This window comes from Emys orbicularis, chromosome 13, assembly GCF_028017835.1.
Source record: "Emys orbicularis isolate rEmyOrb1 chromosome 13, rEmyOrb1.hap1, whole genome shotgun sequence".
NCBI lineage: Eukaryota > Metazoa > Chordata > Testudines > Emydidae > Emys > Emys orbicularis.
The window spans coordinates 18,030,276-18,044,078 of NC_088695.1; the positions used below are offsets into that span (position 1 = coordinate 18,030,276).

The following is a 13,803-nucleotide window of genomic DNA, read 5'->3' on the forward strand; positions in this document are numbered from 1 at the left end:
CAGCAGGGGTGGGGGGTCGGGCTCTGGGAGGGAGTTTGGATGCAGGAGAGGGTGCGGGGTGTGGGCTGTGGGCTAGAGCAGGGGTTGGGGTGCAGGAGGGAGTGCAGGGTGCAGACTCTGGGCTGGGGCAGGGGTGCAGGGAGTCAGTGCTTTCCTCGGACAGCTCCCAAAAGTGACTGGCACACCACTCTGACAGCTGCTGCTAGGTGCGGGGACTGGGGGCACTGTGGGGGCATAGGCCTCAATGGGGAGCTCAGAGCTCGGGCAGGGGCTTGAGGAGAGGGGCAGGGTGCGGAGGGGTGGTTCACGCACTGCCCACGAGGAAGGTTCTTCTCCTCCCCATCTCTCACCTCAGTTCTGGGTGGCCTCTGAGCACATCTACTGGATCAGGCCCCACGGGTGAGCTAGATGCTTCTCCCCGCAGTTTATGTGTCGCCGCGGGCCCAGGTGGGAGATAGGTGCCCAAACATCTAGAGTGAGGCAGCAGTGCACTCTTTGTGCCCAGAGGCAGAAGCTTAGACAGTGTGAGAACTTACACAGAGATTTATGTCCTGAGTGAATTTAGGTGCCTACATGGGTAGGTGTCAGCCAAGCAGGGGGTTGTGGATCATGGTGCCTAAAACGGGTATTGTGGCTGGAGTTTAGGTGCCTAAGGCTCTTTGTAGATCGGGACCATAATGCGATTCTGAGATAAAAGCCGAGGGAGGTTGTGGAATCTCTATCATGAGAGCAGGTTAGATGAACACCCGCCAGAGATGGTCTAGATTAGAGGTGGGCAAACTACGGCCCGTGGGTCACATCTAGCCCGCGGGATCATCCTGCCCCGCCCTTGAGCTCCTGGCCGGGGAGGGTAGCCCCCGGCCCCTCCCGTGCTGTTCCCCCTCCCCTGCAGCCATGCCACCGCGTGGGCAGCGGGGCTGTGAGCTCCAGCCGCTCTGAGTGGCATGGTAAAGGGGTGGGGGGGGGTTGGGTAGGGGGTCCCGGTGGAAGTCAGGGGACAGGGAGCGGTTGGATGGGGCGGAGGTTCTAGGGCGGGGCGGTCAGGGGTCAGGGAACAGGGGGGGTTGGATAGGGCGGGGAGTCCCAGGGGGCCTGTCGGGGGGCGGCGAGGTGGATAGGGGCTAGGGGGCAGTCACAGGACAGGGAGCAGGGGGGATTGGATAGGGGGTGGCATCCTGTGGGGGGAGGTTGGGGCAGGGGGTCCTGGGAGGGGGCGGTCAGGAGACAAGGAGCAGGGGGGTTGGATGGGTCAGGATTTCTGAGAGGGGCAATCAGGGGGTGGAAAGTGGGAGGGGGTGGTTAGGGGGTGGGGGCCAGGCTGTTTGGGGAGGCACAGCCTTCCCTACCCGGCCCTCCATACAGTTTTGCACCCCAATGTGGCCCGAGGGACAAAAAGTTTGCCCACCCCTGGTCTAGATAATACTTAGTCCTGCCATGAGTGCAGGAGACTGGCCTAGTTGACCTCTCAAGGTCTCTTCCAGTCCTACGAGTCTATGATTAGTGGGGGTTATGGTGAAGAGGATGTACTTGTAATTTAAGGGTAAAGCACATTACAGGGATCTTGTAATTATCCCCAAACCAAGTGTTATAAACTCAGGAAATACAGAACTAAGGTTACATTTAAAATCAATCGGATCCCATTGATCCCAGACACTGACCTTTCTGTCTCTCCATTTCAGATTGCAGAGTCTCTAGAGGGAGAAAAGAGGGAGAGGTGAGACTTCCCCCTGTCATGTTTATGAGAATAGACTTAATATTGTAACAGATACTGACCTTTCTCTCCCTCCCATTCAGACAGCAGGGTCTCTAGAGAGAGAACAGGGTGAGAGGTGATTCATCAATTCACAGATTCCAAGGCCAGAAGGGACCATTGTGATCTTCTAGTCTGACCCCTGCATAACACAAGCCAGTGGGTTTCCCCACAATAATTCCTACAGCAGATCATTTAGAAAAACACCCAATCTTGATTAAAAACTGCCAGTGCTAGAGAATCCACCATGACCCTTGGCATGGGCGGTGGGTATAATAGGCTAGGGGAGGCTCCCTTGCACTGCCGCGGCCACCAGGCCCCTGTTTGTAGGGTTTTGGGGGGAAGTTTTTCATTTATTAGGCCCCATGCAGGTTCCGGGGCATCTGAGGAGGTGGTATGTGCTATTCAGCTTCCTGGGTTCATCAGTAATTTCCCTGGACTGGAGATTACTGTGGAACCCAGGAAGATGAGTAGCACCTTCCGCCTCCTCAGCCGCCCTGGAACCTGCATGGGGCATAGCAAAAGCATCTTCCAGACCTGAGAGATGGTTTTCCCCAGGCAGCTTGGGGTCTGGGGAGGGGAGGCACAGCACAGCTGCAGCTGACCCAGGGCAGCTCCGGGCAGGTGGGAGGGGAGAGCTCGGGGCTTCAGCCGGCCTGGGGCTCCTCCAGCCGAGGGAGGGGGTACTTGGGGCTCCTCCAGGTGTGGGGGAGGGACAGAGGGTCTCGGAGCTCTGGCTGCATGGGGGGGGGGGCATGGGTGAAAGAGGCAGAGCTGGGGCTAGCTTCCCCAAAGGGGGGCTCCACCCGTCACCCATGACCCTCAGTAAATTGTTCCAATTGATCCAATGATTAATTATGGCTGGCAAGATTTCACCCTGTTGTGTTTATGGGGATAACGCTACTGCCAACTAATGTGATGGGCCCAGACACTGACCTTTCTCGCTCTCCTTATCCGATCGCAGAGTTTCTAGAGGGAGAAAAGGGTGAGAGGTGAGATTTCACCATCATGTTTAAGGCGCAGTTCCTGCTATTAATGTAATTGTGCTGTAACTATGAAAGCGAGGCAGACAGACTGACAAACAGGACACACCGACAAATCTGTCTCAACATCCCTGCAGCCAGCATCCCCACTGCCTGGGCCCTGTCACACTCCTATCTGGCTATTGAGGGGGGGGGAGAAGGTCTCTTTTTTTGTCCAGTTCCTTGTCTGCTCCCCTCTGGCCCATCCCCTGAACAGCCCCAGCTTCCCCCCCCCCGTCCCCCCCAGCTCCTGACTGTGGGGATGGAGGATGGAAGTGAGCGATAGGAATGGGGCACTGACCTGGGCTGGGAAAGGGACAAGGTCTGATTGGCTCCATTCTAGGCCAACTCCTGACCCTGTGGCAGGTGCCTGTCCCCTGGTCTTAGTGATACATGGGAACAGCTCCCCCTAGGGCCTGGGTAGATGGGGAGTGTCCCAGCTAAGAACAGGGTGGAGATGCCTTTCTTTAGCTGGGTGCTCAGGTCAGCAGGAGTCAAGGAGGGGTAAGTGGATGGGCCCCTACAGGCGTCGCCTCTTAGATCAGCTCTTTCCCACTGGGAGCTCGTCCCCTTGATGTGTCAGCCCTGGGGTACCAACACTGCAGGAAATGGAGGTAGCGTGATGTCTGCCAGTCACTGCTGAGCACAGCCTGAGCGAGACCATCTTGTGCCCAGTGTGAGCAGCGTCTCAGACCAGCTGTGCAAGTCCTGAGTGTGTTTGTGTTATTACAGCATCCTAGCCATAGCTCACCAGTGCAGCTGGTGCAGAGAATTCTCTGAAAGGCCAGGGAACAAGGCAGTGACAGTTAATTGGTCTGATTGTTTAATGCTTCAAAATGAGCCCAACAGAGTTCTCTCTCTCTCTCTGGGCATATACATGACTTTTACATACAACTCAAAATGTGTGTATCCCTGTCACCTAAATGTGTACTCAACCAACATAATGTATCTGTTAACTAAAGCCACTAACTAAACCAGTCCACGCCTGGTGCTGAAGGTGACAGTTCTAAAGGTGCAGCATCCAGTTCCAGCTTTCACAAGTACAAAGCTCCTTTCTGCTTCTCCCAATTACCCGCTTCCGTCCCCACTGGGAAATCATTGTAACAGACATTTCCCCTTCCCAATTCTTCCAACACTGGTACATTTCTACATAATTTTCACAGCCCTTCAGGTGAGAAAACCCTCTGGGTGGGACTTTCACAGCTGCCTTGGGGGTTTGCACACTCAGTGTCCATTAATTTAAACAAAAATTGGGCATTCAGACCCCTTAGGCAGCTGTGAAAATTCCATCATCTCTATAAACACATAGATCACTGAAGGGCAGTTCTGCCCTTTGTAACTGGAGAAAAAACTAGAGCTGAGCACTTCTACTGCAATAGAGAGTTCATTGCCCTATTTCTGTAGTGTAGCAGGATCTCAGGCAGAGCAAATCTGAGTGTAGATAAGTGCTAACCTTTCCATTTGCACAGCCATTGCTTTGCCCATCCACAGCTCCTACTCACAAGCACAGACTGGGGGGGCAGAGTTGGGCCCTAACAAACCCCTCTCTTCTACTTCGCTTTCTGTTCCGTATGTTCAGTGCTCTCAGCCCAGCTCACTGAGCCCCAGGGAACAGTTCAGACTCACACATTCACTCTGGATCCCGGAGTGAGATCTGAAGAGCTGAAACCACTTGAAAATTCTTGGTTCAAACATGATCATAATTTCTTCAGCTCCCTCTTCACCCTCAGCCCAGCTCCCACTGCCTGAAACTCCTCCAAACACTGAATCAAAGCCGCTTAATCCCTGTCTCTTTACTTTTGGTTTTATTTTAAATCTCTGTCTGTCTCTCACCAAGTTCCCCCCACCCCTCTCATTACATCACCTTTTGCTCTGTGCTGCCTCCAGAAGCAGTAACTGGCCAGGGCCATAAGAACAGCCAGGAGAGGCAGGATCACCCCCAGAGCCACCGTCCAGGGATTACCTCGTGGGAAAAACAGCTCTGCAAGAGAAAGTGTCATTGACTAGGGAGCAAACACATGCAGAATGAAGGCAGGACACTGTGACAATGGTGACACTGTGACTACTTACAAGACTCTCACAGGGAAATACACAGGGAGATGTGGCTGCTTTGTGCTTTACTACTATTAAGCCAATGGAAGCCCAAGCTTTAGCCTGGTTACTTAACTTGGGCCTAGTCTACACTATGACTTTAATTCGGATTTAGCAGCGTTAAATCGAATTAGCCCTGGACCCGTCCACACAACGAAGCCATTTATTTCGAAATAAAGGGCTCTTAAAATCGATTTCTGTACTCCACCCCGACAAGCGGAGTAGCGCCAAAATCGATATTGTCATTTCAAATGAGGGTTAGTATGGCCGCAATTCGATGGTATTGGCCTCCGGGAGCTATCCCACAGTGCACCATTGTGACCGCTCTGGACAGCAATCTGAACTCGGATGCACTGGCCAGGCAGACAGGAAAAGCCCCGCGAACATTTGAATTTTATTTCCTGTTTGCCCAGCGTGGAGAGCACAGGTGACCACAGATAGCTCATCAGCACAGGTAACCATGCAGGCCGATAATCGAAAAAGAGCACCAGCATGGACCGTACGGGACGTACTGGATCTGATTGCTATATGGGGAGAGGATTCAGTGCTAGCAGAACTTCGTTCGAAAAGACGAAATGCCAAAACTTTTGAAAAAATCTCCAAGGGCATGATGGAGAGAGGCCACAATAGGGACTCAGATCAGTGCCGCGTGAAAGTCAAGGAGCTCAGACAAGCCTATCAAAAAACAAAGGAGGCAAACGGTTGCTCCGTGTCAGAGCCGTGGACATGCCGCTTCTATGCTGAGCTGCATGCAGTTCTAGGGGGGGCTGCCACCACTACCCCACCCCTGACCGTGGATTCCGAGGCGGGGGTAATCTCATCAGCTACACCTGAGGATTCTGCGGACAGGGAAGAGGAGGAGGAGGAGGAGGAGGACGAGCTTGCGGAGAGCACCCAGCACTCCGTTCTCCCCAACAGCCAGGATCTTTTTCTCAGCCTGACTGAAGTACCCTCCCAAGCCTCCCAAGCCAGTACCCAAGACCATGACCCCATGGAAGGGACCTCAGGTGAGTTTACCTTTTAAAATATAAAACATGGTTTAAAAGCAAGCGTTTTTTAATGATTACTTTGCCCTGAGGACTTGGGATGCATTCGCGGCCAGTACAGCTACTGGAAAAGTCTGTTAACGTGTCTGGGGATGGAGTGGAAATCCTCCAGGGACATCTCCATGAAGCTCTCCTGGAGGTACTCCAAAAGCCTTGCCACAAGGTTTCTGGGCAGTGCAGCCTTATTCCGTCCTCCATGGTAGGACACTTGACCACGCCATGCTAGTAGCAAGTAATCTGGTATCATTGCATGACAAAGCCTGGCAGCGTATGGTCCCGGTGTTTGCTGGCATTCAAGCAACATCCGTTCTTTAGCTCGCTGTGTAATCCTCGGGAGAATGATATCGCTCATGGTAACCTGGTTGAAATACGGGACTTTAATTAAGGGGACAGAGGTGGCCATTCCTATTGGGCTGTTTGCCTGTGGCTGAAAAGAAATCCTTCCCTGCAGTTAGCCAAGCGCGGGGGGCGGGGGGGGCGGGGGGGGGAATTGGCCCTGAGCTTTTCGCGTTTGGCTAGCAGGGATCTTCCCAGATACCAGCCACGCGGTGGGGGGAGGGATAAAGCGATCATCCCAGAGAATTGGATTGGGGGGGGGGGTTAGTTTGTTTTCTGCTGCTGCAAAACAGGAAAACCGCAGCAGTCAACGGGCTTTGCTTGGTATGTGGGAAAGGAGGGCGCAGAAGCCGAAAGACAATGGCTTACCATGGCCGCATGCAAGCTGAATTCTGTTGCCCGGACCTGCGTCTGTGATCTCTAACACCAAAGCCACAGGCACTCAATATTAAGATGGAAAATGCGACCTTGTACTGAAATCACATGTGCTATGTAATGTGAATAGTGTTGTTCACCATGAAAGAGTATAAGCATTGTTCTGTAAAATGTATCATTTTAAAAACTTCTCTCCTTTTTTTCATCCCTCCCTCCAGCAACTGCAAATTTTTCAAGCCTCCCTCCTCCGTCCCGAAGGCTATCTAAGATAAGGCGGTGGAGAAAGAGGACGCGAGACGAGATGTTCTCGGAAATAATGGAATGCACCCGCAATGAAAGAGCTCATTTGAATGAGTGGAAGGACACGGTATCTAAATACAGGAAAGATGCCAGTGAACATGAGGTCATGAGGGACGCTTGAGATGAGAGGTGGCAGACTGCAACGCTGGGGTTGCTGCATGATCAAACGGACATGCTCCGGCGTCTGGTGGAGCTTCAGGAACAGCAGCAGGATAACAGACTGCCGCTGCAGCTGTTGTATAACCTCCCTCCCCCGTCACCATGTTCCATATCCTCCTAACCCAGACGTGTAAGAACGCGGGGGGGGGGGGGGGGGGAGGCTCCCTGCACCCTCCCACTCCACCCCAGTGGACAGCCCAACCAAAAGGCTGTCATTATATTGAATTTTTTTAGTGGCCTTTTACTTCCCTCCTATCCTCCTCCCAAACCTCACCCAGGTTACCTTGTCGGTTCTCTCCCTAAGTTTATAATCAATTAATAAAGAATACATGATTTTTAAATGATAGTGACTTTATTTCCTTTAAAAGCAAGCTGTGATTTAAGGGGGGAGGGTGGTTTGCTTACAGGGAATGAGTCAATCAAGGGGACGGGTTTTCAACAAACAGAACTTTCACACGGTAGCCTGGCCACTCATGAAACTGGTTTTCAAAGCTTCTCTGATGCGCAGCGCTTCCTGTGTGATCTTCTAATCGCCCTGGTGTCTGGCTGCGCATAATCAGCAGCCAGGCGATTTGCCTCAGCCTCCCACTCCGCCATAAAGGTCTCCCCCTTACTCTCACAGAGATTGTGGAGCACACAGCAAGCAGCAATAACAATGGGGATATTGGTTTGGCTGGGGTCTGACCGAGTCAGTAACGAGTGCCAGCGACCTTTTAAACGGCCAAATGTACATTCTACCACCATTCTGCACTTGCTCAGCCTGTAGTTGAACAGCTCCTGACTCCTGTCCAGGCTGCCTGTGTATGGCTTCATGAGCCATGGCATTAAGGGGTAGGCTGGGTCCCCAAGGATAACTATAGGCATTTCAACATCCCCAATGGTTATTTTCTGGTCCGGGAAGTAAGTCCCTTGCTGCAGCCGTTTAAACAGATTAGTGTTCCTGAAGACACGAGTGTCATGAACCCTTCCCGGCCAGCCCACGTTGATGTTGGTGAAATATCCCTTGTGATCCACAAGTGCTTGCAGCACCATTGAAAAGTACCTCTTGCGGTTTATGTACTGGGTACCCTGGTGCTCCGGTGCCAAGATAGGGATATGGGTTCCATCTATCGCCCCACCACAGTTAGGGAATCCCATTGCAGCAAAGCCATCCACTATGACCTGCACATTTCCCAGAGTCACTACCTTTCGTAGCAGCAGCTCAGTGATTGCTTTGGCTACTTGCATCACAGCAGCCCCCACAGTAGATTTGCCCACTCCAAATTGATTCCCGACTGACCGGTAGCTGTCTGGCGTTGCAAGCTTCCACAGGGCTATCGCCACTCGCTTCTCAACTGTGAGGGCTGCTCTCATCTTGGTATTCTGGCGCTTCAGGGCAGGGGAAAGCAAGTCACAAAGTTCCAAGAAAGTGCCCTTACGCATGCGAAAGTTTCACAGCCACTGGGAATCGTCCCACACCTGCAACACGATGCGGTCCCACCAGTCTGTGCTTGTTTCCCGGGCCCAGAATCGGCATTCCACGGCTATAACCTGCCTCATTAACAGCATGATCTCCAAAGCACCGGGGCCCGCGGTTTGATAGAATTCCATGTCCATGTCCTCATCACTCTCGCCGCCGTGCTGCCGTAGCCTACTCCTTGCCGCCTGGTTTTGCAGGTTCTGGTTCAGCATAAACTGCACGATAACGCGCGAGGTATTTACAATGTTCATGACTGCTGTCTGGAGCTGAGCAGGCTCCATGCTTGCTGTGGTATGGCGTCTGCACTGTTCACCCAGGAAAAAGGCGTGAAACGGTTGTCTGCCATTGCTTCCCTGGAGAGGGGGGAGGATGTACCCAGAACCACCCGCGACAATGTTTTTGGTCCCATCAGGCATTGGGATCTCAACCCAGAATTCCAATGGGCGGAGGAGACTGCGGGAACTATGTGATAGCTATGGGATAGCTACCCACAGTGCAACGCTCTGGAAATCGATGCTAGCCCTGGTACATGGATGCACACCGCCGAATTAATGTGCTTAGTGTGGCCGCATACATTCGACTTTATACAATCTGTTTCCAAAATTCGAATTATATAAATTCGGATTAATCCCATAGTGTAGACATACCCTTTGTTAATTATTGGGAGGGGGCGTGTTGGGGATAGGGAGGGGGTAGGGTGCAGCTCCATTATGCTACACCTATCCCCCACTGGCATAAGCTCAAGAAGTCCCTAGGTTGCTCTAAGTGATCCTAAGGCTGCAGATTGGGGTTCAGCTTCATGGGAGAGTCTGGCCCAAAATATGCTAATGCAGGATTTTAATAAAAACTAAACTTGAGCCTATAGATTCAGAATAAAAATTCCTCCAAAGTCCTCTTCCCTGGGCCTTGGAGCAATGGCTGACTAGAGGGTCCTTTGCTAAGTGATTAGTGGTGTATATTGAAAACTGCGTAAAAATTACAAGCTGACACTTGAAATCCTGAGGGGATTCCTGGTCCTGCTTGCAGGCTAAAGGGCTCTTTTGGGAGTGTGCATCTGGGTCCTCTGCAGTCAGTCTACAAAGAGCCAGCCTAGAGCAGAGTGGGGTTTATTCTGCCCCGCTGCCTTAGGGAGCAGCCTGCTTTGTCTCTCTCTGTATTTGGTTGTAGCATGTTAGAGTTCTGGGTTCTTAGAAATAAAGCAGTGCTACATTGCAGCCTTTCGGGAAAAGTGTTTATGGGTGGTTTCAACTCTCTCTGTGTGTACTGTGAACATAACAATTAAGTAGTACTGGGCATATCATAGACTAACCAGCATTGCAGCACTATGAGACCTCAGATGAATAGTGCTTTACAAATACAACTTTCTTACTATTACTATTACAGTGAAATATTCATTCAGTATTAACCAAGTTATTTGGTAGATAATAATACATAAAATCGCAACCTTTTAGTCTAAAAATTAAGATGCTCCTAGGTAAGAATTTGTTTCAGCCAATTTTGGGCCTCAACTTTTATTGCTGGTATTTTCAGATGTATTCTAAGTAGCAATACTCAGACCATATCCAGAGCTCTCTTCTGCTGTTTAGGAAAAATGACTTCATTAGCCAGATTTTCATAAATACTCAGCACCCAGCAGCTCTCACTGAGAACAAAAGACAATTCCCTTCCCCACCCCCACTGAGAACTGTGATGGTCACAATACACAGAGAGCAGTTAGACACAAACATAAATACTCCTGCTGGAAGGTTGCAGCATAACACAACTTTATGTCTTAGAGTCCAGAACCTTAACACACAAGAAACCTTAAAACAGGAGAAGGGGGTTGTTGTATCCTTGGGGGCAACAGTTTTAGGAAGAAATGACTGGAGACACAGAGAGCTGTAACCCTTAAGAGCAGCCATTTATTGCCACACACTGAAGTAACCAAAAACCAGCCAAAACTGGCTGGGCTATCCCCTAATAATCTAACTCAGTTGCCACAGCAACAACAAAGTTCTATTACCACAACAATCAAATACACAACAGGGGCTGCTCCCTAAGGCAGTGGGCACAACTCACCCCACCTTGCTTTATGTCAGCTCGTCTATAGGCACAGTTAGTGCGCGGCAGGCTGGGATGTAAATCCACATCGCACTAGCCTGTTGTGCCCTAACAGGCTGTGTGCACCCTGCTGCACTGCACTAAAAGTTCCCTGGTGCACTTTGATCTGTTCCTGTTTCAAAGTGGGGCAGATCAAAGCTCACTATGGAATCATTAGTGCATGTAGCAGGGTCCACATGGACAGTTAGCGTGTGGCAGGCTAGTGTGAGGCAGATTTACACCCCAGTTTGCCACAAACTAACTGTTCCTGTAGACAAGCCCTGATTCTGCTCACACACTTTGCTACAGAGCCCTCTAGCCTGCAAACAGGACCTGGAAACCCCCAACTCCTAAAGTGACAGCTTGCGATTCCAACACAGTTCTCACTACAGCACAAGAACAAAGGAAAATTCCCTCCCCCTCTCACACTGAGAAGAAGGATGATTGCTGGGTACTGAGCTGTTATGAAAATCTGGCCAATGGTGCCCCAGCCTTCAAGGTGCTAAACACCCTCAGCTCCTACTGGAGTCGAAGGGTACCTCTACACTGCAATTAGCACCCACAGCTGGCCCGTGCCAATTGACTCAGGCTCAGGGGGCTTGGGCGAAGGGGCTGTTTAATTGCAGTGTAGACCTTCAGGCTCATATTGAATCCTGAGCTCTGGGAACCTCCCACCTCACAGGGTCCTAGAGCCTGGTCTACAGCCCAAACCTGAACATTTACACTGCCATTTAACAGCCCCTTAGCCCTAGCCCGTTAGCCTGAGTCAGCTGGCACAGGGCACCAGCAGGTGTCTAATTTCAATGTAGACATATCCAAAGAGAACTGAGGTTGTTCAGGACTTTCCAAGATGTGCTCAGTACCTTGAAGGTTCAGGCCAATAAATAGGAGACAGAATGATAAATACTCTCCGCTCATGTCTGCAGTAACTCAGTCTATCCATGTGTGGCATGGACGGGCACTGACCTGCTATGGAAATCACTGACTCTCTCTCCTGGTTGAGTCGGGGGTTCCTGACAAAGCATGACACTTTCTGGTTGGACTCTTCTGTTAGAACAATGGCAATCTCTGTTTGAAACAGGCCATTGGCCGCTGGGGATATTTCTTCAGAGGCTGATGGCAAGAGCTGCCCCTGGAGATCTCTCCACAGCACCTCGGGCTGTGGGTACCATCCGGATGATCGACACACAACCCGGATCCCTCCGTCCTGATGTCCCACCACAGAGATGACAGGAGCAGAGCCCATATCTACAGAAGAAATAAATGAACTTGTGATAATCCTACAGTGCCCAGTAATGAGCCAAAAGCTTTATTACACTGTTATCAAAAAACATTTCTTATTAAACTAATAATTAGATGTGAGTTCACGAGTGTGGTTGGTCAGTTCATCTGGCCAGATTAATATTTGATATACAGTAAAATTAATATTATAATAGGGCTTTTCTATATGTACAAATTTGCTCCAGTCTAGTTAAACTGGTTTAATTAATCAAGTGCAAATTCCTCTGTGGACACTCTTAAATCAAGAAGGAATTAACTCAAGCTAAATCAATATAGCCCATTTCCAAACCCATTTAAGTGTCCATAGAGAGGTTTGCATTAGTTCATATGTATGTGTAAGCAGAGTCAGAATGAGCTCTCCCCTGACATCTGGTGGTGAGCTGTGGAAAAGGACATCAGGGACTGATCTTATTTGCATGGGCACACCCACCCTGCCTAACATGATGCTTGGTCACTTTGGCTGCTGTGGGATTCCCAGTCTTTTTGTTATTAGGGCAGGAGTAATAAAGGGTTGTTATGCTGGTTGAGTGAATCAAGGACAGCAGAACTGTACTTGGCATTTTTTGACTGAGGGGCTCACCCTCAACTAAACAGCATTCGCTAGACAAGGGAGATAGGTTCCAAAGCCCAATGAGTTGAGAGAGGTTGGGGATAGCTATTTGTACCTGGGGGTTTGCCCCCCCCCCTGCATGATTTTCACCTGTTCTTTCTCCACTGTGTAACAGAGCTAATTTAGACTTAATTAAGAGTCTAGTTATATGCTGTAGAGCTGAAATCACTGATACCTAGGTCTAATCATTAGACCTACTTGGGGCTAGGGGTTCTGATGCAAGAAGACTATCCCGTGTGCACTGACAATGAGGTTCCAGTGTCCTTGGATCTGAACAGGATGGAGATAGGCTGTTCTCAGTGGTAGAAGATGACAGAACAAGGAGTAATGGTCTCAAGTTGCAGTGGGGGAGGTTTAGGTTGGATATTAGGAAAAACTTTTTCACTAGGAGGGTGGTGAAGCACTGGAATGGGTTACCTAGGGAGGTGGTGGAATCTCCTTCCTTTGAGGTTTTTAAGGTCAGGCTTGACAAAGCCCTGGCTGGGATGATTTAGTTGGGGATTGGTCCTGCTTTGAGCAGGGGGTTGGACTAGATGACCTCCTGAGGTCCCCTCCAACCCTGATATTCTATGATTCTATGACATGTCCTTGGTGAATCCATGTTGACTGTTCCTGATCACCTTCCTCCCCTCCAAGTTCTTCAAAATGGATTCCTTGAGGACCTGCTCCATGATTTTGCCAGGGACTGAAGTGAGGTTGACTAGTCTGTAGTTCCCTGCGTTCTCTTTCTTCCCTTTTTTAAAGATGGGCACTATATTTGCTTTTTTCCAATTGTCCAGTACCTTCCCTAATCACCATGAGTTTTCAAAGATAATGGCCAATGTCTCTGCAATCACATCAGCCAACTCCCTCATCACCTTCGGATGCATTAGATCCAGCCCCATGGACTTGTGCATGTCCAGCTTTTGTCAATAGCCCTTAACCTGTTCTTTCACCACTGAGGGCTGTTCACCACCTCCCCATACTGTGTTGCCCAGGACAGCAGTCTGAAGGAAATGCTGGGTTAAAGTCATTCCTCCCACACCAGATCACACTTAGACTTTTTTAGTATTGACAAGATAAACTGAAATAAAATTATCTTAATCTGAAGCAAGAGTCTTGTACCTTAACCAGGTGGGAATTCAAACTGATTTCATTATTGCGGTGTCAGTGTGTATGCAAAGAGGCCCTCAGGGAGTTTGGCAATTTCACACAGACCAGCCTAGAGAGGGAAACAACCTCCCAGGAGAGACAGAGAAGGGATGGGTGTCTGGAGCCTTCCCCGTGGAATTCTTGACCAGAAGAGCACAGGCTAC

General features: G+C 50.3%; 2 protein-coding genes across 2 annotated transcripts in view; both read right to left on the minus strand.

Annotated features, from left to right (window-relative positions):
• LOC135887539 (zinc finger protein 850-like) overlaps positions 1-13,803 on the minus strand; it is a 437,015-nt gene that overhangs the window by 69,640 nt on the left and 353,572 nt on the right. The gene's annotated exons all lie outside the window — the stretch shown is intronic.
• LOC135888178 (butyrophilin subfamily 1 member A1-like) overlaps positions 1-13,803 on the minus strand; it is a 45,006-nt gene that overhangs the window by 17,215 nt on the left and 13,988 nt on the right. The window contains exons 3-7 of the mRNA XM_065415994.1: positions 11,584-11,865; positions 4,637-4,753; positions 2,687-2,719; positions 1,774-1,806; positions 1,659-1,691 (exon numbers count right to left, since the gene is read on the minus strand). Of these exons, the coding sequence (XP_065272066.1) occupies positions 1,659-1,691; positions 1,774-1,806; positions 2,687-2,719; positions 4,637-4,753; positions 11,584-11,865 (498 nt within the window). The remainder of the gene's footprint in view (positions 1-1,658; positions 1,692-1,773; positions 1,807-2,686; positions 2,720-4,636; positions 4,754-11,583; positions 11,866-13,803) is intronic.